The sequence below is a fragment of the Hemiscyllium ocellatum genome, chromosome 42, assembly GCF_020745735.1.
Source record: "Hemiscyllium ocellatum isolate sHemOce1 chromosome 42, sHemOce1.pat.X.cur, whole genome shotgun sequence".
In the NCBI taxonomy this organism is placed as follows: Eukaryota; Metazoa; Chordata; class Chondrichthyes; order Orectolobiformes; family Hemiscylliidae; genus Hemiscyllium; species Hemiscyllium ocellatum.
This window is the reverse complement of record NC_083442.1, coordinates 29,477,285-29,502,440: the sequence shown is the minus strand read 5'-3', so window position 1 is coordinate 29,502,440 and position 25,156 is coordinate 29,477,285. Positions and strand designations below refer to the sequence as shown.

At 46.5% G+C, this 25,156-nt stretch overlaps 1 protein-coding gene across 1 annotated transcript in view; it reads left to right on the top strand.

The window, feature by feature from the left end:
- ccdc33 (coiled-coil domain containing 33) overlaps window positions 1-25,156 on the top strand; it is a 271,296-nt gene that overhangs the window by 93,081 nt on the left and 153,059 nt on the right. The window contains exons 6-8 of the mRNA XM_060853677.1: window positions 15,629-15,738; window positions 21,032-21,133; window positions 23,230-23,321. Of these exons, the coding sequence (XP_060709660.1) occupies window positions 15,629-15,738; window positions 21,032-21,133; window positions 23,230-23,321 (304 nt within the window). The remainder of the gene's footprint in view (window positions 1-15,628; window positions 15,739-21,031; window positions 21,134-23,229; window positions 23,322-25,156) is intronic.

Sequence of the window (25,156 nt, the reverse complement as noted above, 5' to 3'; positions counted from 1 at the left end):
TTTGTCCTGATGCATCGTTGATGCATATCGATTTTTCTGCTTGCCTCATATTGGTGGCTCAGCCCACTGCCCTGATCAATCAGGGCACTCTTTGTGCCTTTGTAATCAGCTCAAAGACTTTCTGTTCAATCCCATTCAAGCAACGATGCTGACTGGAGTTTCAATATGTCGACACTTCAATATTTCCATTAAAGTATTTGATTTTCCAACATCACTGCTCCCACTCCCTCTCCACTTTCGAATCTGATTGTCGGCCACAATTTCGTCTCCGTTGTTTTTGATTCTCCAAGCTGCCTCTCTGCAGCTCCTTGCTGAGAACCAGAAATTCCTTGCTTCACCCCCTCCCCCTTAACCTGCTCCCTCCCTCGGCTGTTTGTCCACTACGTCCTCGGTGCTGTGTCTCCTTCTGAGCTGAATTTCGAGTGTCTCATTCAAAGGCTGGCTGGTCCCTAACCTAATCCATCGTCGCTAACACTGTTAGATCGTAAAATGTGGGGACAGAAATAAGCCATCAAATTCAATGGGATTGAAAAACGTCAGAAATCAGAACAAGTACAGATCACACATTGCTCACCCCCATGCCCTACCTCAGTCTGCCGTTATACTATACTCTCCCATTGCCTTCACTTTACCACTCTCTCTGACTCCCTCTTGGATGTTCTTCACCCCATGCAGGGCTATATCCAGTCCTAGAGCTGAAAATGTGTTGCTGGAAAAGCGCCGCAGGTCAGGCAGCATCCAAGGAACAGGACGTTCGACGTCAGTCGAATCCCTCGAACTCAGCACCGCCTTCCTAACCTGCAATCTTCTTCCTGACCTCTCCGACCCCACTCCACTCCGACCTATCACCCTCACCTTGACCTCCTTCCACTTATCATATCTCCATCGCCCCTTCCCCAAGTCCCTCCTCCCTACCTTTTATCATAGCCTGCTGGACACACTTTCCTCATTCCTGATGAAGGGTTTATGCCCGAAACGTCGAATTTCCTGTTCCTTGGATGCTGCCTGACCTGCTGCGCTTTTCCAGCAACACATTTTCAGCTCTGCTACTCCAGCATCTGCAGACCTCACTTTCTCCTCTATATCCAGTCCTACACTAGGATCAGATTCCCTACAGTATGGAAACAGGCCACTTGGCCCAACTAATCCACACTGACCCTCCGAAGACTAACCCACCCAGACCCATTCCCCTACATTTATCCCTGAGTAATGCACCTAACACTATGGGCAATTTAGCATTGCCAATTTACCTGACCTGTGAATTGTGGGAGGAAACCCATGCAGACATGGGGAGAATGTGCAAATTTCATACGGTCAATCAAACCTGGGAATCGAACCCAGGTCGCTGGCGCTGTAAGGCAGCAGTGCTAACCACTGAGCCACAGTGCTGCCCGAGACCCAACCATTGATTGGCACCTCCTTCTCACCAAACTCCTGTGATCCATCTCCCTGAACTTTGGGTTCAAAATATTCACCTTTTTACTGGAACTCAGCCTGTGTGTTCATTTGCTGTCCCCTCCCAAGCTCTGTAAACTCTTCCTTCCTTTGACCCACTTGCCAATTGGGTGTGTTCACAATCTTTAGCCCCACGCCATTCCATCTTACTGTTCAGATGGCCCAAGTTGGCTTTTGTTTCTATTCATTCATGCCCTTTGGGCATCGCTGGCTCTGCCAACATTTATTGCTCCTTCCAAATTTCCCAGAGAAGGTGATGATGAGCGAGTTTCTTGAACCACGGTAGTCTATTTGATTGGAAGATTCCCAGTGCTGTTAGGGAGGGAGCTCCAGGACTTTGACCCAGTCACACTGAAGGAAAATTGAGTGGTTTCAAACCAGGATGGTGTGCCTTGGAGGCCAGTGTTATTCAGGACATGATATTTTGACCAGGACAACACTCCAGAAAGCATCTCACTGGCTGTGAAGACCTTTGGGGACTCTCTTCGAATGCAAATTCACTCTATCTTTTTGTTACCCACCCAAATCCATGCTCTGGGATTAAAGCTCTAACTGAACCGTCATTTACAAATATTTTCTCTTGCCTCCTTCCCAAGTGAACTTGGGCATTCCTCAGGATGTAGCATGCTATTAATCGATGCTCTGGGTGACGTATCCCAACCAGCTATTTAAAGAGCAAAGAAGTGTTGATCAGTTGCTGTTCTAGCCCAGCATGTTAAAGGCAGTGAATGGGAAAGTGCAGGCTGGCGATGTTATGTTCGGAGGAATGAGAGTGACCATATAACTATGTCCTGACATTTAAATTGAAAGCCTGATGAATAAAGGTTTGTGCAGGAAAGTGGTAGCTTTTCACCATTTGTGCAGTGTCTCCAGTTGTCATTTTAGACAGACTATTGAATAGCCAGCTCATAAAAAGAACATGCTGTGCAGTTATTGACTGTTCAGGAGGAACTTGCATTGAATCACTTAGAGAAGAAATACTCAGTAAGGTGTGCTTCTCACACAGCAGTTGGAAGGAACCATTAGATGTTTCACTGTCAAACCCTCAAACCTACCCAGATGGATTTCCAGATGCCAGGCAATGTTGGATATCCTTGATGCCAGGAACAGTCTCAATGTTTTAAGTACTGTGGCACTGACAGCAGGCCGGAGGTTAGAAATTCTGAAGTCAGCAACTCCTCTCCTGACTTCCCAAAGCGTGTTCACCATTGACAAGGTATGAGTCCGGGGTGTGACGGAATACTCCCCACTTGTCTGGATGGGTGCAGCTCCAATAACACTCAAGAAACTCAACACCATCCAGGACAAAGCAGTTGTTTGATTGGCACCACAGCCACAAACATTTGCTCTTTCTGCTGCTCCTAGTGGTGGTGTGTACCCATCTACAAGATACACTGCAGAAGCCCACTGCAGTGACAAATCCATGATCTTTGCCTGCCAACTTCTCAAAAGCAGTTAGGGAGGGGCTATAAATACTGGCATTGTAGACATTGCTCAGATCCCAAGGATTGTTTTAAAAGATGGAAAATCCTCTTGGGTGGAGTGTCAGCATTCAGGAATAAATTAACTCAAGGAGTTGCAATCCCAGCAGTTGGTAGTATTGGAACAAAACAATCCCAAGTTCAGTCCTCACTTGATAAACCGTAAGTTTTCTTTCTTTTAATTATAGTTATTAGTCACTGAATATATTTACAAGAGGCTGCTAACGTACTTTTAGCAAAAGAACATAAAAGTTTATTACACCTAAAAGAGAAACATAGACTGTATTACATTCTACAAGAACTATTAGAACAATCTTTTTACAATCAGAAAGAAAGGTTCATTCCTTTTACCTTGATAATATTCTTACAGACACTTAAATCTCAGTGAAGAATCACCCCTATTTCCACTTGAAAGCTTCTTGCTCAGTTAGCATGGGCTGTAATCAGTTTCCTTTCAGTGAACATCTGCACATTCACTCGATACTATTTTCTTCAGTTAATGTTTCTCACATGACCCTAAAAAACAAGCTGCTAACTCAGCTCACTTATTAATTAACATGGGTTCTCTCAGTTCATGTCTTCCATAGCCATTAAGATACATTCCTCTGTAATATCCCATAGCCTCCTGGTGCATTCTTCTCATGACTTCAAAGCATCGCAGGATCTCTCCTGATGACTTGAAGACTACTAATAACAGCCCTGCTGCTACGATGGGCATCTCTCCATCACATGAACCATTTCTGTCCATCTGTCTCTCTCTCTCTCTCTCTGATGGTCATAAAGCTCAAGTTGGCAAACACCTTAGCAATTATCTCCTATGGTAGCTTTCTCATCATTTAGCTGAAAACATGTGACGTCTTACAAAGCCTATTTTCAAAATAATGTTCAGGGCTTTTAAAGAAAGGTAAGAGTCAACCCCATTGCTATGGATCTGGAGTCACATGGAGGCCAAACTAGGTAAGATGATAGATTTTCTTCCCTAAAGAACACTAATCAACCATATAGCCACACAACATGGAAATAGACCCTTCCATCCAACCAGTTCATGCCAAATATAATTTCACACTAAACTAAAAAGTCTTTTTAACATTGTAACTGTACCTGCATCCATCACTTCCTCTGGCAGTTCGTTCCGCATGCCAGCCACTCTCTGTGTTAAATAGTTGCGTCCCCTGTCCTTTTTAAATCTTTCTCCTCTCTACTTAGATTAGATTAGATTACTTACAGTGTGGAAACAGGCCCTTTGGCCCAACAAGTCCACAGCGACCCGCCGAAGCGCAACCCACCCATACCCCTACATTTACCCCTTACCTAACACTACGGGCAATTCACCTGACCCGCACATCTTTGGACTGTGGGAGGAAACCGGAGCACCCAGAGGAAACCCACGCAGACACGGGGAGAACGTGCAAACTCCACAGAGTCAGTCGCCTGAGTCGGGAAGTGAACCCGGGACTCTGGTGCTGTGAGACAGCAGTGCTAACCACTGTGCCACCGTGCCGCCCTAGAATAAAAATGTGCCCCCTAGTTTTGAACTTGCCCACCTTAGTGGAGAGACCTTTGCTATTCACCTTATCCCTGCCTCTCATGATTTTATAAACCTCTATAAGGTCACCCTCAACCTCCTTTACTCTAGTGAAAGAAGGCTCAGTCTAATTTTATAACTCATCACAGCCCTAAATGTTTTACTCTATGTCCTCAGACCGTGACCTCTGGTTCTGGATTCCTTTGCCACCAAGAATATCCTTCCTGCTTCTACCCTGTCTAGTCTTGTCAGAAAAGTGCAGCAGGTCAGGCAGTATCCAAGGAGCAGGAGAATCGACGTTTCGGGCATAAGCCCTTCTTCAGGAATGAGGAAGGTGTGCCAAGTGGGCTAAGATAAAAGGTAGGGGGGAGGGATGTTGGGAATGCGATAAGTGGAAGGAAGTTAAGGTGAGGGTGATAGACGGAGAGGGATTGGGGGCAGAGAGGTCAGAAAGAAGATTGGGGCCTTGGAAGGAATTGAGGGGAGGACGTGTAGGTGCAAGTTTTGCATTTCTTGCGGTTGCAGGGGAAGGTGCCGGGAGTGGAGGTTGGGTTGGTGGGGGGTGTGGATTGACGAGGGAGTCACGGAGGGAGTGGTCTTTCCGGAACACTGATAGGGGAAGGGAGGGAAATATATCCTTGTTGGTGGGGTCTGTTTGGAGGTGGCGGAAATGACGAAGGATGATACAGTGTATCTGGAGGTTGGTGGGGTGGAAGGTGAGGACCAGTGGGGTTCTGTCCTGGTGGCAATTGGAGGGGCGGGGTTCAAGGGCGGAGGAGTGGGAAGTGGAGGAGATGCGGTGGAGAGCATCGTCAACCACGTCTGAGGGGAAGTTGCGGTCTTTGAAGAAGGAGGCCTTCTGGGTTGTTCGATATTGGAATTGGTCCTCCTGGGAACAGATGCGGCGGGGGCAAAGGAATTGGGAATATGGGACAGCGTTTTTACAGGGGGCAGGGTGGGAGGAGGTGTAATCTAGGTAGCTGTGGGAGTTGGTCGGTTCTGGTGTTCCTGAAAGACCACTCCCTCTGCGACTCCCTCGTCAGGCCCACACCCCCCACCAACCCAATCTCCACTCCCGGCACCTTCCCCTGCAACCGCAAGAAATGCAAAACTTGCGCCCACACCTCCCCTCCACTTCCCTCCAAGGCCCCAAGGGATCCTTCTATATCCATCACAAATTCACCTGCACCTCCACACACATCATTTACTGCATCCGCTGCACTCGATGTGGCCTCCTCTATATTGGGGAGACAGGCCGCCTCCTTGCGGAATGTTTCAGAGAACATCTCTGGGACACCCGCACCAACCAACCCAACCACCCCGTGGCTGAACACTTTAACTCCCCCTCCCACTCCGCGAAGGACATGCAGGTCCTTGGACTCCTCCATTGCCAGACCATGGCAACACGCCTGGAGGAAGAGCGCCTCATCTTCCGCCTAGGAACCCTCCAACCACAAGGGATGAATGCAGATTTCTTCAGCTTCCTCATTTCCCGCCCCCCCCCACCTTATCTCAGTCCCAAACCTCGGACTCAGCACCGCCTTCTTGACCTGCAATCTTCCTCCTGACCACTCCGACCTCACCCCCTCTCTGGCCTATCACTCTCACCTTAACCTCCTTCACCTATCGCATTCCCAACGCCCCTCCCCCAAGTCCCTCCTCCCTACCTTTTATCTTAGCCTGCTTGGCACACCTTCCTCATTCCTGAAGAAGGGCTTATGCCCGAAACGTCAATTCTCCTGTTCCTTGGATGCTGCCTGACCTGCTGCGCTTTTCCAGCAACACATTTTCAGCTCTGATCTCCAGCATCTGCAGTCCTCACTTTCTCCCAGCCTTGTCAGAAGTTTATGAGTTTCTACGAGATCGCCCTCATTCTGAACTCCAGCGAATATAATCCGAACAGATTCACCCTGTCAACCTAGACATTGTGCACGAGTGTCGGGAGATGGGAATTGAGACCAAACTTGTGGCTTGGAGTCACAGGTCTGACCCTCCACAGTGCCATCTCTGGCTTGGGCTTTGAATGATTATGTGGTTCAGGGGGAAAAGTGAGAGATTGGCACAGGGACTGAGCCAGAGAGATGTACAGCATTGAAACAGAACCTTTGCTCCAACCTGTCCATGCCAACCAGATATCCTGACCTAATCCAGTCCCATTTTCCAGCACTTGGCCCATATCCCTCTAAACCCTTCCTATTCATATACCCATCCAGATGCCTTTTAAATGTTGTCAATGTCCAGCCTCCATCATTTCCTCTGGCAGCTCATTCCATACACACACCATCCTCTGCGTGAAAAAGTTGCCCCTTAGGTCCCTTTTATATCTTTCCCCTCTCACCTTAAACCTCAGGCTTCTAGTTTTGGACTCCCTTACCCTGGGGTAAAGACCTTGGCTATTCACTCCTATCTATGCCCCTCAGTGATGTTCATTCAGAGGGCCAGTACAGGCATGATGGGTCAGGTGGCCTCTATCAGTGTGCCGTAAGACTTCTGTGGTACTGGCTTTGGGGAGAGTTAGGTTTGCTCTCTTCTGAGACAGACGGTGTTTAATTTGGCAGTTTTGGGGTTGGTAGTGGTAGTGTGGGGTGGTGGGGGTGGTGGTTGGGAGGGAGCATCACACCAGCGTATTCCCTTCATAATCAGCGCATTATGCAACTGTCGGCAGAACATGATGGGAGCACTTAGTGCCCGACAACTGATTGCAGCTAAAGACATTTATTCATCTGAAAATACTCCGATTTGTGAAGAGGAAAGGAGGTTTTGTGTTCTGACGGCTAATTATGAGGGGAGCATAGGTGAAGCTGGCAGTGTGATTATACGCTGCTCAATGACAAAATCACTCTGTCTCCGATTTAATGACAGTCAGAGCGAAACAGGGAAGCGACTGCTGTTATGTGCACAGCATGGTTATTGAGATGGGGGGTGGGGGGAGCCAAATTACTCGTAACTGCTCATTGACCGTACCACAGTTCTTCCACGCTGGAGAATATTAAAGCCACAAAGCTCATGAAAGGTCAGCTCATGGAATCTGTGTGCTGTGTTGTGAGGTAAACAGCATTCTCCAGTCTCAGAAACCTGTCGGCCATGGTTGTCAAATGGCACTTTGCTTTTGGTCAGAAGATGCTGGAACTGCACAGCAACTCTGTTGAAATCTGGACAAGAGCGAGGGAGAGAGAGAGAGAGATTTACATCTTCCTTTCCCTTTGACAAGGGCTGACTGACTGATTGATTGATTGTCTATTATTCCCAGCATTCCAGCATCCTTTCCCCTTTCCCTGCCTTTAAACCTCTCCATTACGATCATTAGGATCTGGAGCATTCAACGCCTCAGTTTTGCGCCGTCAAGCGATAAGATCATGGCTGGTCTGACTGTGTCCTCAAACCTACTTTCCTGTCTGCTACCCATATGTCTCCACTCACTTGTCAATCAAAAATCAAATATATTCAATAACCCAGCCTCCACTGCTCTCTGAGAAAGAGAATCAAAAACACTAACCATCAGTTGAGAGAAAAAGAGTTCTTCCTCATTGCTGTCTGAAATGGGAGACACAAGTTTGTGAAACTGCTCCCACTGGTGGGAGATTCCCTCACAAGAGGAAACTTCCTTCCAGCATCCACCCTGTCAAACCCCTCAGAATCTCACATTTCAATAAAGTCACTTCTAAATGCCAATGAGTAAAGGTGACGACCTGCTCAACCTCTCCTCCGGAGGCAAACCCAGGAATCAGCTACATGAATCTTCTCTGAACAGCATTAAAGTACAAACAGGTCCCTTGTGAAGTTTGGGTTGTGTGGATTCAAATGAAAGTACAGAGTGGCTCCTATTTACGTACGTCCAGTTTATGGATGAGAAACTATAGAGGGGTGTAATTTTATAGATCCAAAATATAAACATTTCCAGTATTTACAAATGGCTCCTTTACCTTATCCTCCATTGTGTTCTGATTTGTGTACAAATTGAGTTGAATACAAATGGACTTGTGTACTCATTGACCCCCACATGGTCTCAGGAACACCTTTGCAAACCTGGGGGCCGCCTTTACTTCATTTTCTTTTAAAATGGGGAGTATAATGGAAAAGTCAGGGAGTCATTAAGGATAGAAACATGTCCTCAACATCTGAGATTGGCTACAGTGCCCATTTGACTGACACCAGCTAGTGCTGGGCACTGGATTGAATCTGGGACCCTTCCTTTCCTCTGGGTTTTGTCCAATTTAATTGGGTACATTGAGTGGCCAATCACCTCTGGCTGAAATAGCGTGTTGTGATTGTCTTTGTAGGGAAAGAGGTGGAGCTCACAGCAATCAATTCAAGGCAATAATTGCACTATGTGAATGGGAACAGTGTTGGAAATCTTTCTGTCAGTTACAGAAACTGAATATTCATCCTGTGTGTGTCTATGCGCGCATGCACGTGTGTATGTATGTGTCAGTGCGTACGTATGCATGTCCGTGTGTGTGTGTGTCAGGACATGTGTGTGTATATGTGTGTCAGTGCACATGTATACACACGCTTGTGTATGTGCGTGCCTGTATGCATATGCATGTGTGTGTGTATGTGTGTCAGTGCACAAGAATGCATGTGTCTATACGTGCATATGTGTGTGTGTTTGTGTATGTGTTCACTGACCCATATTGGTAATGAGATAATACAAAACACAGGGAAAAATGGTTTAAATAGCAGTCTGTGCTTAGCACCTGGCCCATGGCTTGAGCTGAACTCACACATGAGTAGAGAGAGAGTTGAGTTGTTTACGTGTGGCTACATTTCAGTCACCAAGTCAGCCTGCTAATCTCAGCTGATCCTCTCTTCCCCGGGTAGGACCAGCTGTTGCTTAATTCTGGTGTTTCGGCATGGCTGCGCCTGACAATGAGTCAATTGTTGTTTTCCCTTCTCCCTCCTGCTCACCACCATTGACTGGCATCTGTGGGTACCATGGCTGGCTCAATCTGTGCACTTCTGACGTCGTGAAGTGTTCTCCTTTGTCGGCTCTTTTTGAATTTTGACTTGCACTTTTGATTTGAAAAAAACACCCGCCGATGTGTTCGCGGGACGTGGCTATCACTGACCAGGTCACCATATATGGCCTATTCCCCATTGGCCTGGAGAAGGTGGTGGTAAGCCTGGGTACAGTTGGGTCAGTACTACTGGGGAGCAAGGTTAAGCATTTTGACCCAGGCACAAAGACTGAATGGCCAGTGCCACTCTGATGATGACGCCCTAGCAGGGGCACTTGCAGTAGGTGGCATTCTCATGCAGCTGCTGCCTTCATCCTTCTGGGTGGTCGAGAATCACAGAATTATTATAGCACGTTCTGCCCTTTGTACTTGCATCCATTCTATCCCCTACTCCCCATATCCCTGTACATCACTTCCATCCAATGCCCTCTTGCACACCTCAGTTGAACTTGCCTCTACCACCTTGCCAGGGAATGGAGGCTGTGGATCAAGCCAATACTGGGGGAGTTTCTAACCTGTTCCCCTCCTTAGCTCCCAGTTGGAGGAAGCACGAACACACCCGTTGTCCTGGATTAGTGCTGTTAAGGCTGTGTCAGGCATCGACAGCAGCCTGGGAGCGTGACTTCAATGTGTGAACATGTGACTTTGACATTTTAGCATTGATTGTCATGTGACCATAAGCTACTGGACTAGCCTGTGGCAGAATAGTTACACAAAGGTGCCAGGGAAAGGGCACAGAACAACAAATTCTGTTCGTGGGTAATTTAACTAATTTAGGTTGCTTTTTTAAGTTCATTCACAGGGTATGAACATTGCCGGCTAAGCCAGCATTTATTACTCATGATATTTATTACCCAGAGGGCTGTTGAGAGTCAACCACATTGCTTTGGGTATGGAGTCACGTGTAGGTCAGACCAGGTAAGGATGGTACTTTCCTTTTTTAAAGGACAGATTGGTTTTTCCAACAATTAGCAACATGAGAGCCTTAATTCCAGATTTTAAAAAAATTTGAATGCAAATTCCATCATCTGCTGTTGCAGGATCAAACCCAGGTCCCCAGATGATGACCTTGCTCTCTGGAGTAACAATGTTGAGATAATGTCGCTATGCCATCACCTCCTTGCTTGTTCTTATTCAGTTTTGTCTCAATCCTTGTTATGGACTGACTGGAGATGACCTTTTTCTGCCCGATGTTCAGAGCTATGAATGACATGGATTTTGGCAGCTGTCTATTTCTGAGTTGCCTGTGAAAGGTCGAGTATAAGTTATGCAAATCAGCCTTGTGTTCTGATTGTTTTTATTCTTTTGAGGCTTTTGAGTTCATTAGCGTGATGGATGTCAGTGATGGCTAATTGCAACTTTTGCTCCTTCCAATCAGTATCAGCATTAAATGTTCCCAGGTTATGCACAGCAGGGAGTACATGTTGTGATGCCTGGGATTGTACCTTAAGGAGGGAGATGAGAGGCAATAGAGTACCAAGCTGTGTCACTCTCGCTACACAACGCCTGGGTACAAATGGCCTCATTGGCCATGAGGCAAGACCAGCATTGTGTTCAGTTATTCTGTGTTTGATTATGAGAGTCTGTTTACAATTGATACTCACTGAACCTGATTAGTTACATCTGGCTGTACACTCAGAGACTAGGCAACAGAAGTTGCTGAAAATCTAGGACTGGGATAAACATACAAGCACACGTTTTGTGATTGCAGTGATATTTTAAAAGCTTTGTAAATGAAATCTGTTGTCCACTTAAAAACTGCTGTCAACTCTGAATTTCTCTGAGAAAAATCAATCAGTATGTACTCATATACATGTGTAAAACCAATCAGAGGTACCAAGAGCATCACCAGGAGGCAGGAGCTGCCTGGTGCCAGTAGGTGGCAGCCTTTTTGGAGATGGAGGGCGATGGTCAGTGACTTTGCATTACAGGGTCAGTTTGAGCAATCACATTAGTGGCGAATTAGTGCCCACAGATTTCTTTCAAGGATCTTTTTGTTATAAGGCTTCTGAGAGTTTATGTTCAGGACAGATTGATTGAAAAAAAGGCAGGTTTAGGTTTGTGTGGAACTCTATTTATTGTATGTTACTATTATGTACAACTATATATAGTAATCTGAAAGATTCCAGTATCTGATCTTACATTGTTAAGTGGCTGATCCCCTGAACCATAATGATGTTCCATCTTTAATCCACTACTTTCTGTGTAATTAACTCCGCCCACACTGTGCTATTTATGCCCTGTGGGAAGCAACTCCATGATATCATCGTACAGTTGCTCAAGTGAAATGATCACTGGAAAATGGTTGCAGGAAAATGATCATTCCTCTTCAGTAACTCCAGAGGATGCCCAGCCAGAGAGCGCGCGGAAAAGGACAGTCCATTTATGTTTAGACTTCTGTGTGGTATTGGCCTGAAGTCCGTATACAATAGTTCTCAATACATAGAGAACTATGTGCTGACATGCACACTCTGCTTGGGCTCATGGGAAAACGAATTGAACATTGTACTTGGGAACTGAGAGGCCCCTTAACAATCTCAAGAGTGCATTAATTACAGCTGTTCACTCTCACCCTTTGAAACAACCTCCAATATTGTTTCTTTTTTATTCATGGGATGAGGGTGTTGCTGGCTGGGTCAGCATTTATTGCCCATCCCTAATTGCACAGAGGGCATTTAGGAGTCAACCAAATTACTGTGGGTTTGGAGTCACATGTAGGCCAGGTAGATAAGGAAGCAGTTTCCTTCCCTAAAGGACGTTTAGTGAACCAGTTTTTTTTTCCCCAGCAATCAATTTATGGTTCTCATTAAACTTTTAATTACAGATTTCCGTTGAATTCAGATTCCGCCATCTGCTGTGGTAGGATTTGAACCCAGATCCTCAGAACTTTACCTGACTCTCTGAATTAACAGTCCAGCAATAATACTCTATCCATTGCCTCCCCTTCAAAATCCACCTGCTCCCAGTCTTCAACCCACATTGCATGCAGCAATCTCTTGGCAGCGTTCAGAATGCACAGTAACGGCAGAGTCAATCTTAGGGTAAAAAGTGAGGTGTGCAGATGCTGGAGATCAGAGCTGAAAATGTGTTGCTGGTTAAAGAACAGCAGGTTAGGCAGCATCCAAGGAACAGGAAATTCGACGTTTCGGGCCAGAGCCCTTCATCAGGATCTTAGGGTCAAGTTGAACAGTTAAACCACCCTAAGGAAAGAGGGGTCTTTGTACTGACCTCGGAGTCTTTTTGAAACAATGTTGATGCCCACCAGACTCGATCAAAGTCTTCGGTGTCAAAGGGAAATTAGCTTTTCTCTTCAACAAATCCAGAGGTTGCACAAAGAGGGGAAAAATAGGACAGTCCTTTGTTGTGGTTCTGCTCGCCGAGCTGGAAGTTTTTGCTGCAAACGTTTCGTTCCCTGGCTAGGGAACATCATCAGAACAACAACGGATACCCGAGCTACAAATCTTCAATCAGATTTTATAGGACAGTCCATTTATTTGGTGAAACATATTTCACCGCTTTCATGAAAATCCCATTTTCTGTTTTTCAGGCAACTGGAAATGATCTTAAGGCTTGAATTAAGCCCATTAAAAGTAAATCCAGCCAAAAAAAAGCACAAAAATTTGAAATTACTGACCATAACGTTGAGCTTTTGCTCATTAGAGTTTAGGAGAATGAGAAGTGACCTTTCTGAAAAATTCAAGATTCTTAGGGGACTTGACAGGGGAGTTGTGGGGGCCAGGGGGTGTCATCTCAGAAGTCACCCAGGTTTATTGGAAATCATCAGCTTTTGGAGTGCTGCCCCTTCGTCAGATGATGCCAATGGGCGCTGGTGAGATTGCCATTAGGGGCTTCATTTGACAGCAGGCAAACTGGGTGCAGTCCACAGGCCTTACCGCTGTGGATCTCACCCCGGGGGAACCTGACCATGCTGGGCTCCCTGACTGTCACCTCTCACCTGATTAAATGCCTGACCAGTGCCCCCTCCCCGCATTAGGCTTGCCCGGGGATGGACATAAAAACAGACAAAATTGGAGTATGAGTACGCCACTCACCCCATTGAGGCTGCCCCGCCATTCCATCGTTTCGGGAATAACCCTCCTGCAGAAGGTGGGTTATACACCTCCTGATGCTGCCTGGCTCTTGCAACCTCCTGTTTGTCTACTTTGGATTCCAGCATCTGCAGGCTTTTTTTGTCTCTCTCTATCATTCCATGGGCTAATCTGTTTGTCTTTTGTATTGCCACCCGACCTCCGATAAGGTCCCAAAAGGAGAAAACAGTAAAAGCTGGTGAATGAGACAGACTCGTCTGAGTCGTCTTGTATATGTTAAAATGGAGAACCCATAAGACTAGTACACCCATTTTCAGTATTACTCGTTTCTAATCATTTTCCCCTTCAGGTTTTCGATTCCCTTGCCTGACAAAAATCTTCCTTACCTTCACTTTAAAAATGCTCACTGACTATGTTCATGGGTGGCAGTGCTGCCTCACGGTGCTAGGGACCCAGGTTCGATTCCACCCTTGGGTGATGGTGTGGAGTTTGCATGTTGTCTGTGTGGGTTTCCTCTGGGTGTTCTGCTTTTCTCCCACATTTCAAAGATATGCAGGTTAGGTGGATTGACCATGGGAAATTGTCCATGATGTCCAGGGATGTATAGGCTAGGTGGATTAGCCTTGGGAAATGCAGGTTTATAGGATTGGGTGTGAGTGGATGCTCTTCGGAGGGTCAGTATGATGTGATGGGTGGAATGGTCTGCTTCCATACTGCAGGGATTCTGTGATGAGTAGGAGTAGGCCATTTGGCCCCTCAAACCTGCACTGGCATGGCTGAATTGATTGTACCTCAACTCCACATTCTTGCCTGCCCTTCATATCCTTGACCCACTCGCTGTACCAACACTGTATCTACCTTTGCTTTTGAAACATTCAAGGACTCTGCTTCTTGAGGAAGAGCATGCACCAGGTTTATCTACAAGAACTGTAAAAACATTCCTGCAATTGCAAAATGTCTGAACTAGTGCTTAGAACTTTGCACAAGATTTTCTGTTCGATTGTCAAGAAATTCCAAGTAGCTCTCTCTCTATTCTTTAGCCACTAGTCAACTGATATTTGGAGCTAAACATGCAGACAGTGTCTTGTTATGGTTTGTTACTGATAGCATAATCTCTAATTGTGAACAGTACGTGATGTGGCTTAAAAAATCCCAGCTCGTAACCTCTGTACAGAAATCATATCCCATTCTATCTGCTCTCTCTTACTTCATAAAAGATAGAGCGAGGGGTAACTGTCCAAAGAGCATCCCACCCTGTCCCATGTAATCCAGCATTCCCCATGACTAACCCACCTATCCTGCACATCCCTATGGGGCAATTTAGCATGGTCAATCCACCTGACCTGCATATTTTTGGATTGTGGGAGGAAACGTACGCAGATACGGGTAGAACGTGCAAACTCCACACAGACAGCTGCCCGAGGCTGGAATCGAACCTGGGTCCCTGGTGCTGTGAGCCGTTGTGCTCCTTGCCCATTTGTTTGAATGTACATTTGGAAGAGATCTGAAATGTACACCTCAAAAATAAGCAATTAAGAAGCAGCCTCCAGGAGCTGCATACAGTTTAAAGGTGTGGGCAGCTGGAAGGGCAGTGGAGATGCCCAAGGCTGAGAAGGGTGGGTACTGTTGTAGAAGGTGGGACACTGGGAGGATAGCTCATCGTTGGTGGTCCTGTCCAAAGACACAGTGTCGCCTGTAGACAGAACTGTGCCACTCTGCCACTTGAGGTGCCAGTTTGATTCGGGCTTTTTTTAGATCAAAACAAGGCCATTCCATGCCCAAAAAAATCCACTGGGACACTACTTCCATTCACCTTCTGGACATCAGCCTCAAGAAGATGGAGAATACCAGACTGTGTGTGTGTGTGTGTGTGTGTGTGTGTGTGTGTGTGTGTGTGTGTGTGTGTGTGTGTGTGCGCGCATGCGCGCTTAATGCCATGAACTAGCACCTTAATTGACCTTAGTGTCTATTCTGATGGGCACAACCCTCCCTGGAAGCTGGCTTGCTGTAAAAATTTAAGAGGTGGGCATAGATTGGCAGACCAGGATCGTCAGTTGGTAGCGCAGAATTGTCAACACTCCCGTTTTGGAAACCACCATCAGTTGTGTGACTGAAAATCCAGCCTATTCTCTTATTCTGTTTTCCCTCATCTCTTCACAGTGGTGATTCTGGACATTGCAGACAGCAAAACAAAGGAGCTGTTGACTAGTTACTGCATTCCTGTTGCCTACTTGCAGATGTTCCATCATTACCACGTCGAGTTGATACAGGTGGGTGGAAAAACACTCTGTGCTAGGGTGTCATTGTGGCTCAGTGGTTAGCACTGCTGCCTCATCGTGCCAGGGACCCAGGTTTGATTCCAGCTTCTATGTGGAGTTTGCACATTCTCCCTGTGTCTGCGTGGGTTTCCTCTCAGTGCTCTGGTTTCCTCCCACAGTCCAAAGCTGTGCACGTTAGATGGATTGGTCATGCTAAATTCCCCATAGTGCGCAGGCTAGGTGGGTTAGCCATGGGAAATACAAGGTTACAGGGATAGGGTGGATCTGGGTGAGATGTTCTTTGGAGGCTGGGTATGGGCTGAATGGCCTGCTTCCACACTGTAGGGATTCTGTGATCTGAGAAACAGCCGGGGAGCTCTCTCTGGTGCCCTGACCCATAGCTATCCCTCAACCACAGTCACCAAAACATCAAGATCTGACGATTTGCCTTGTTATTTTGTGGGAACTTGCTGTGTACAAATTGCCGCAAACGCTTCCTATGCAAGAACAATCGCTACACTTCTGAACTGGGTGCACAGTGTTTTGGAATGTTGTGTGGGCACAAATGATGCAACACAAATGCAAATGTTGCCCTTTCCCTGGAAGTAATATGATGGAAGGGTTTAATTTCAGAAAGGGCTAGCGCAAAGCAGAGAGTTTCCAGTCATGAATGGGCGTAGTGTGGTGCAACACAGACCCAGGTATACAGGGGAATGTCAGGGTTGACACTTGGAAGTGATAACAGGATTACTGCTTTTGGTCACTTCCAACAAAGAATGAACTTTTTATTTAATTCACCCACGGGATGTGGGCATTGTTGGCTGGGCCAACATTTAATGCCCAATCCTAATTGGTCAGGGGAGAGTTAAGAGTCAACCACATTGCTGTGGGTCTGGGGTCACATGAAGGCCAGACCCAGTAAGGGCAGCAGTTTCCTTCCTTAATGGACATTAGTGAACCAGATGGGTTTTCCCAACAATCATTTCACGGTCATTAGATATGAATTAGGAATTAGACCCTTAAATTAAGATTCCAAATTCTTTATTGAATTCATATTTCACCATCTGTCATGGTGGGATTTGAACACAGTCCCCGAACATTACCTGAGTCCCTGGGTTAGTAATCAAGCAATAATACCAAAGGGCTGTCACCTCCCTGTATCTGCCTGTGTATCCCTGACTGTAGCACACTGTTCCGGCTGAAACAAAGGTGTATCCTGCGGTCATTCCTGATGGGACACCACTCTGCCACATTGAAATGTTTCCAGGAAAAGGAACCATCTGGTTTGAAAGGAAGCTTTGACCAAGTCTAAAAGAGAGACAGGAGCCAGTCTGACTCCGCTGATCCCATCCTGTACCAAAGATGTCAGTCCTTCTCCCTTTGATTATCATCTGCACCAGTGCATTGGATCGAAAATACAGAGCCTTCATCCAAGTTTGCTTCAACCTCGTAACTCCCAACCTTGACTTCTGCACCTTCCTCTGATTTGACATCCTGAATCCTATCTCTAGGTCATTCCCTTTCTAGACTCCTGTAAATAATATCTGCCCTTTGGCAGTCTTGCCCCCACCCCCTTCCACCTACACTGGAACTCCCTTCCGGGCCCTTTCCATGCAAGTCCTTACCCTATGGTCAGAGAGTGGGAGGGAGTGCATTGACCAACACCCCCCCCTCCCCCACCAGCTGCATTTGCCCTCTTCCCTGCTACAGTTCTCCCTGGTTAAACCCCTGAGGATATTTGCAAGGTTAGGGGTAGTGCAACTTGTTACTTTCATGTATCTATGTCTTTCATTCAGATTACGACCGTTCTATGTATGCCTGAGTTTCTATTCGCGAAAGGGTCTTAGAAATAATCGAAGAGGCTACAGGCTCCAACACAGCTCATGCTTTGGGTTTAATTGAAGGGACTCAACACTGATTTGTAATTATGTAACGTGTTACTGTGACTTGATTGGGAAGAGTTCACTGATAATCAAGCTGCCCTGCTCCATAAGGCATCACAGCAATGTAGCAAAATCTCAAAGAGATGCCAAAATGATGAACTTGCCTGATTCACCATCACTCAGGACAAAAACAGTTCACACCAGGTACTGCAGTAACAGAGAAAAATAACCATTTACAGTAAGGTACTCAACTTTAACAAAAACAAAGGAAGGAAAGGATTTCTAATTTATGCAACGTAACCCCTACCCCTTCAAAACTGTGAACATATGAACAAAAACACACTCAATCGCAATTATGACTAACAAAAGACAAATGGCTTAATACGTACGATGTGGATGGAAACAAATATAGACAGGTTAATAAAAAATCCGAAGGTCAAATGTCTAGACCACAAGGTGGAAAGTTATTTTCCTCATAGTCCTTCTGAATGTTGCAATAATGTTGTTGACTGTTGGGTGATGGTCATTCTTTGATTCAATGATTGATCAGATATACTGAGGTCTTTTTCTGATATGGATTCATGCCATTAAGTTTTCTTGGGTTCTCCCCACACAGACAGACAGACAGACAGATGATTTTTGTTTGCAGACTTTAGATATTTTTCACTTTCAGCTGTTTCTTGACACTTGCAGCTTTTTAAAACACTCTGTGGCTTAACCAATCAGAGGGCCACTTCCTGGCAGAATTTCCTTCATGCAAATGATTCTTTCTGCTACTAAAAAGCAGCATGTATTATCCAACATGGGTGGCATGGTGGCTCAGCAGTTAGCACTGCTTCCTCACAGCACCAGGGACTTGAGTTTGATTGTCGCCTTGGACGACTGTCTGTGTGGAGTTTGCACATTCTCCCTATGTCTCCTCTGGGCACTCTGGTTTTCTCCCACAGTATCATCCGGCGTCATTTCCGCCACCTCCAAACGGACCCCACCACCAGGGATATATTTCCCTCCCTTCCCCTATCAGCGTTCCAAAAACACTACTCCCTCCGTGACTCTGTGACTCCCTCGTCAGGTCTACACCCCCCCACCAACCAACCTCCACTCCCGGCACCTTCCCCTGCAACCACAAGAAATGCAAAACTTGCACCCACACCTCCCCCCTTACTTCCCTCCAAGGCCCCAAGGGATCCTTCCATATCCGCCACAAATTCATCTGTACCTCCACACACATCATTTACTGCATCCGCTGCACCCGATGTGGCCTCCTCTATATTGGGAGACAGGCCACCTACTTGCGGAACGTTTCAGGGAACACCCGAACCAATCAACCCAACTACCCCGTGGTTCAACACTTCAACTCCCCCTCCCACTCCGCCAAGGGCATGCAGGTCCTTGGACTCCTCCATCGCCAGACCGTAGCAACACAACGGTTGGAGGAAGAGCACCTCAACTTCTGCCTGGGAACCCTCCAACCACAAGGGATGAACCTAGATTTCTCCAGTTTCCTCATTCCCTCTCCCCCCACCTTGTCTCAGTTAAATCCCTCGAACTCAGCACCGCCTTCCTAACCTGCAATCTTCTTCCTGACCTCTCACCCCCACTCCCACTCCGGCCTATCACCCTCACCTTGACCTCCTTCCACCTATCGCATTTCCAACGCCCCTCCCCCAAGTCCCTCCTCCCTACCTTTTATCTTAGCCTGCTGGACACACTTTCCTCATTCCTGAAGAAGGGCTCATGCCCGAAACGTTGATTCTCCTGCTCTTTGGATGCTGCCTGACCTGCTGCGCTTTTCCAGCAACACATTTTCAGCTTTTTCTCCCACAGTCCAAGGATGTGGATGTTAGGTGAATTGGCCATGCTAATAGTGTTCAGGGATGTGTAGATTAGGTGCATTAAACAGGGGAAATGTAAAGTAATAGGGTAAGGGAATGGGTCTGGGTAGGATACTCTTCAGAGGGTCAGTGTAGACTTGGGAGGCCCAATGGCCTATTGGGATCCTATAATCTGTAATAAGTCACGAAACCTCCTCAGTTTTCCAGTCCAAGTTCCATTTCAATTAAAGGAGCAAAAACTGAGAGTTGGACCTGCCTTTGGTTAGCGGACTGAGGAGGAAGTATGTGTAGCAAGTCTTCAGGTGATTCAGCTCCACATGAGCCTTCTCCAACTGAAGCTCATCCAACCCTTTCTGCACATCCCTTTGTTTGTGGAACGCTTGTGGTACAGTGGTAGTGACTCAGCCTCTGAACCAGGAGGCCCAACTTCAAGTCCCACCTGTTCCAGAGGTGTGTCATGTCATCTCTGAACAGGTTGATTAAAAGTATCTATCCCCTAATTGTTTGTGCACCATGAATGTATCCAGCTTCCCCGTGAATGGACCATTGCTGCTCATCTCTATTGCTGCAGAATGAGTATTAGTGGCTACAGTGGTAATTGAAGTCACCTTTGAGGCCCATCCTATGTATTTCTGTTGAGGGAATATTGTGTCCAATCTTGGTCTCTTTACTTGAGGAAGGACGTGGTTGCATTGGAAGTAGTTCAGAGGAGGTTCACCAAGTGTGGCGATTGAATACCATAGGCATGTACTCGCTGGAGTTCAGAAGAGACCTGTTGAGGGATATAATATGCTAAAGGCGATTGCTAAGAAGGGTATTGAACAGATGCTCCCCCTTGTGGGGCAGTCTTGAATAAGAGGGCGCAGATATAAAGAGAGAAGGTCATTTCAAAACTGAGATGAGGAGAAACTACCTCTCTCAGAGGGCTGTGAATCTGTGGGACTCACTGCCCCAGAGTGCATTGGAGGCAGAATAAACTGAACTTCAAGAAAGCAATAGATATGTTTCTGATAAAAAGCAAGATAAAGGGATATGGAGAGCAGGCAGGAGAGTGGAGTTGAGATTGGGATAAGATCAGCCATAGGAAGGCCTAGTGATATTATCACTGGAATGTTACTCCAGAGACCCAGGTAATGTTCTGGGGACCCGGGTTTGAATCCTGCCATGTCAGATGGTGGAATTTAAATTGAAAAAAATAAAAATCTGGAATTAAGAGTCTAATGATGATCACGAAACCATTGTTGACTGTTGGAAAAATCCATCTCATTCACTAATGCCCTTTAGGGAAGGAAACTGCCATCCTTATCTGGTCTGTCCTACATGTGACTTCAGACCCACAGAAATGTGGTCGACTGTTAAATGCTGGCCTAGCCAGTGACCCCATCATCCCGTGAATGAATAAATAATCATGTACAAATGGCAGAGTGAGCTTGAATGGCTGAATTGCCTTCCCCCCCGTACCTCGTTCCCATGTTCCTACCAGCCTGGGTAGACACTACGTGGATTCCTTTCATTACTAGGGTAGGGACGAGTTGCTGTGTGAGTGTTGATGCTGACTGTGTCTCTCCTTCTGCCCACCAAATGCAGCCCCTTCCCAGTGTTCCTTCGGGCACTCGACTGTACATCACCATCGTTCGGAAAGCCAGCACCATCCCTCGTCAAGAAGGCTTTACTTTCACTGGCCTGGAGGTACGACCCAGACATAAGTACACTGCTTCCTTCAGTTTTGAAAAGGATGTAATAGGAAAGAATTCTGGAATGAATCTCACTGGGGCTTCAGGGCAGGGGTGGGGGTGGGGGTGGGGGTGGGGGGTGGGGGGGGGGGTGGGGGTGGGGGTGGGGGGAATCTCTCCATTTGTACATAATAATGTTCCTTTTCAAAAGCGACCTTACTTGCAGATGCAGTGACACTAAACGTTTATTAAGAAAGCCGAAGAGAACAGCTGTCACTCACAGGATATTAATATTTATGTATGCAGATAGAACGTTTTCAATGCTGCTAATTGCTCTGATCCTGAAAATGCAATCTGGGTTATTAAAATACGTCCAGCTAATGTGCTGACCTGGAGTTCTCGTCCTTATTTCCGTGAAGCGTTTTGCTCCTCAGCTCAAAAAGTCCATCACTGGCTGCTATGAGATAGTAGTGGGAAGAACGTGAGGTGAGCATTTATGTGTAATCTGGAACCGGTGCACACATTGTGATTTCAGACCCTGCCCCACTCCTCAACTCCTCACTCGTGCTTGGATACCATGGCAACCAAATCATTCAAAACGCTACAGATTCCGTCATTGGGTTCACTCGACTGAGTGCTTCAAGTGTCCTTTCTCGATCTATGGTGATGTGCCCGCTATTGATGGCGCTGGGTGCTGCACCAGAGTCTCTCTCCTCACGGGGAGATGGATCAACCCCCGGGCTGAATTTGGGAAGCTTTGCCCACTGCCATTCTGCCAATTAAGCAACAGGAATTCTGAGGATAGATCGAAATGCCTTTCCCATGCACCGACTCTTGCCAGAAGCGAACTCACCATGTCCATTCCCCTGCTACTTGTCAAGACAAGTGTGTCCCTTGCTGTTTTCCCTGTGTGCCGGTCAGTTGTCTATATCCCATACTCTCTTCCCAACTCACCACTGGTTGGAATTGGGGTCTGGCTGGAGACTGAAAAAGAGAATTGCTGCTATAATTGTCCCACCATCGGTGCCCATGCCATCCAGGGTGACTGGCCATTCAATGCAGCCTCCCAAATTTGAGGTAGTTTTTCCGACTCCGGGGATTGTTGCCGCCGGGACAGATTTATGGGAGAACGGAATTTGTACATCATCCTGGTAGGTCTCTCCTACCGTCTGGTCTCAAACACCTCTTCCCAGCTCCCACAGCTTCACCGAGCCTCCTGTCCTGTGAGTCTTGCCAGAAGCAAACTTAATCTCATCTCTCACCAGTCCACATTCCTTGTCACGTGCCTTTTGTAATTTTCCCTGTGTGCTGGTCACGCTGATATCTTCAGTTTTTTGGCTCCATTCTCTGTATTTCCCTCCCTACACCTCTGTGCCTGTCTACCTGTCTTCCTTCCTTTCAGACACTCCATCGAACCTACCTCTTGCACCAAGCTCTGTGTCCTGGTCTCTTCATTTTATTTCATTGTGCTCCCACATTGGGGTGTTTCTTTGAAGGTGTTAGATAAATATATTGTTGTTCTTGTTGAACATACATGGTTCAGATGGGTTTACACCTGAGGTAAATGGTTCCTCTAAATGGCACTGGTCAGCATACAAAGACGCGATCTGGTCAAGGGCTTATGCCAGAGTTTATGTCCTTCCTCCCTTCTTTGTTTCAATCAACCACCATCTCCTCAATTCTTTTCCCCCTCAATTGGAGGAAGAACTGCCTCCATTGCAGACATGGAGCCTGTCTAGCTTCCTATCCAAGAAATACAGGCCACAGTTTGGGTAAGAGATTATTAATCTGGTTTGCTTTTCCTCAAACGTTGAATGACCTTGGGTGAAATTCCAGCAATTTCAGCTTTAACTCCAGTAGTGACGAACTCTCTCTAGTGTTCTGAGCACAGTATTTGGAAAATGGTGCTGTGGCTTTTGTCCACTTGAGGCTACCATAGGCAAGTGTACCAGCAGAGGGAGTCTGCCAGGGAAAGGTAATAATGGAATCAGTTCTAATTCTGAATGACTCTGGCTGAATATATAACTATTTCTGTTCCAAGAAATTCACAAATTGAAGGGGATTTTGCGTTGACTGAGGGAATACTAATAAGTGGTTTCATGTTCCTTTCAGGTTTTGCTTCGAGGTATGGAGAATCCATTAAAGGATCCTGTAGGCCCCCTCCTTGCAGTGGCTAGAATAGTGCCTGATCATGAATCCTATGAGTAAGTGTTTATGCTGCAAAAACATCTTACGCAATTCATACGGTCTGTAAAGATCCTTCCCGGATTGGACACCATGAAGTGCCCTGTGATGCTTTCTCTGGATGGAGTGTAACATTGATCACATGGTGATATGGCACAAAACAGGCCATTCATCCAATCATTCCATGCTAGTGTTCATTCTCCAGTCAAGCCTCTTGTCATTCAAAGTTTGGGAGAAGGTTTGTAGCTCGGGTACTCGTTGTTATGGTTCTGTTCGCTGAGCTGGGAATTTGTGTTGCAGACGTTTCGTCCCCTGTCTAGGTGACATCCTCAGTACTTGGGAGTCTCCTGTGAAGCGCTTCTGTGATGTTTCCTTCGGCATTTACAGTGATTTGTATCTGCCGCATCTGGTTCAACTGTCCGCTGCAGTGGTCGGTATATTGCGTCCAGATCGATGTGCTTATTGATTGAATCTGTGGATGAGTGCCATGCTTCTAGGAATTCCCTGGCTGTTCTCTGTTTGGCTTGTCCTATCATAGTAGTGTTGTCCCAGTCGAATTCATGTTGCTTGTCATCTGAGTGTGTGGCTACTAAGGATAGCTGGTCGTGTCATTTCGTGGCTAGTCGGTGTTCATGGATGCGGATCGTTAGCTGTCTTCCTGTTTGTCCTGTGAAGTGTTTTGTGCAGTCCTTGCATGGGATTTTGTACACTACATTGGTTTTGCTCATGCTGGGTATTGGTCCTTCATCCTGGTGAGTTGTTGTCTGAGAGTGGCTGTTGGTTTGTGTGCTGTTATGAGTCCTAGTGGTCGTAGTAGTCTGGCTGTCAATTCAGAAATGTTTTTGATGTATGGTAGTGTGGCTAGTCCTTTGGGTTGTCGCATGTCCTCATTCCGTTGTCTTTCCCTTAGGCATCTGATGATGAAATTGCGGGGGTATCCGTTTTTGGCGAATACATTGTATAGGTGTTCTTCTTCCTCTTTTTGCAGTTTTGGTGTACTGCAGTGTGTTGTGGCCCCTTTGAATAGTGTCTTGATGCAACTTCTTTTTTTGTGTGTGTTGGAGTTGTTGCTTTCGTAGTTTAGGACTTGGTCTGTGTGTGTGGCTTTCCTGTATACCTTTGTGGAGAATTCACCACACGAGAGAGTACTCCCTCCATTTGATCAAAGACCTCTATTGGATCCCTTTCAAATCTTTATTCAAGAAACAGAGGACTCAGCCTCCAGATCCTTTCTTTTTATCTAAACCCATGTATCCTAGCAACCTTCTTTTCTCTCACAGCTGCCTTCATGTCCTATTCACAGCTGCCCTGAGCTGGGTTTGGAAGTGGCAGGAGAGAGGGAGATGGTTGATGGGGATCTGTCTCCTTCCTGGCTCGCCCCAATTCACTCCACCTTGGGAAAGCCCGTGAACAGTTCATGGAAGTGGGCCGATTGGTGCCCAGTTAAGGGACACATCTTTCTGCTGTTGGCATTAACCCATGAGTGGTTGGGGTACTCTCCGCATAAGGAGCGCAGGAACAAAATATCTCCGGGGTGGGGGGTTGTAGGGGTTGGGCCCCATTCAAAGGCAATTGTTGCCTGATTGCGGCTTCTGGAAAGGGTTAGGCAGCTGAAAACCTGACCTTGCTACCAAATCTCCCCAGTTAACCAGACCCTCAAGATCCCTATTCTACCATCCTTCACCTGCGGTCTGAGTCCTTCTTCGATCTAGGACCATGGTTGTGGCGGGGGGGGCGGAATATGATTTTCAATCATATTCCTCCAGAGAGTAAAGCCTCATAGTTTGGTTTGTTTTCCTTAATCTGTAGTACAACATCTCTTTGATAAATTTGTAAGATTCCATGAATTGCAAGA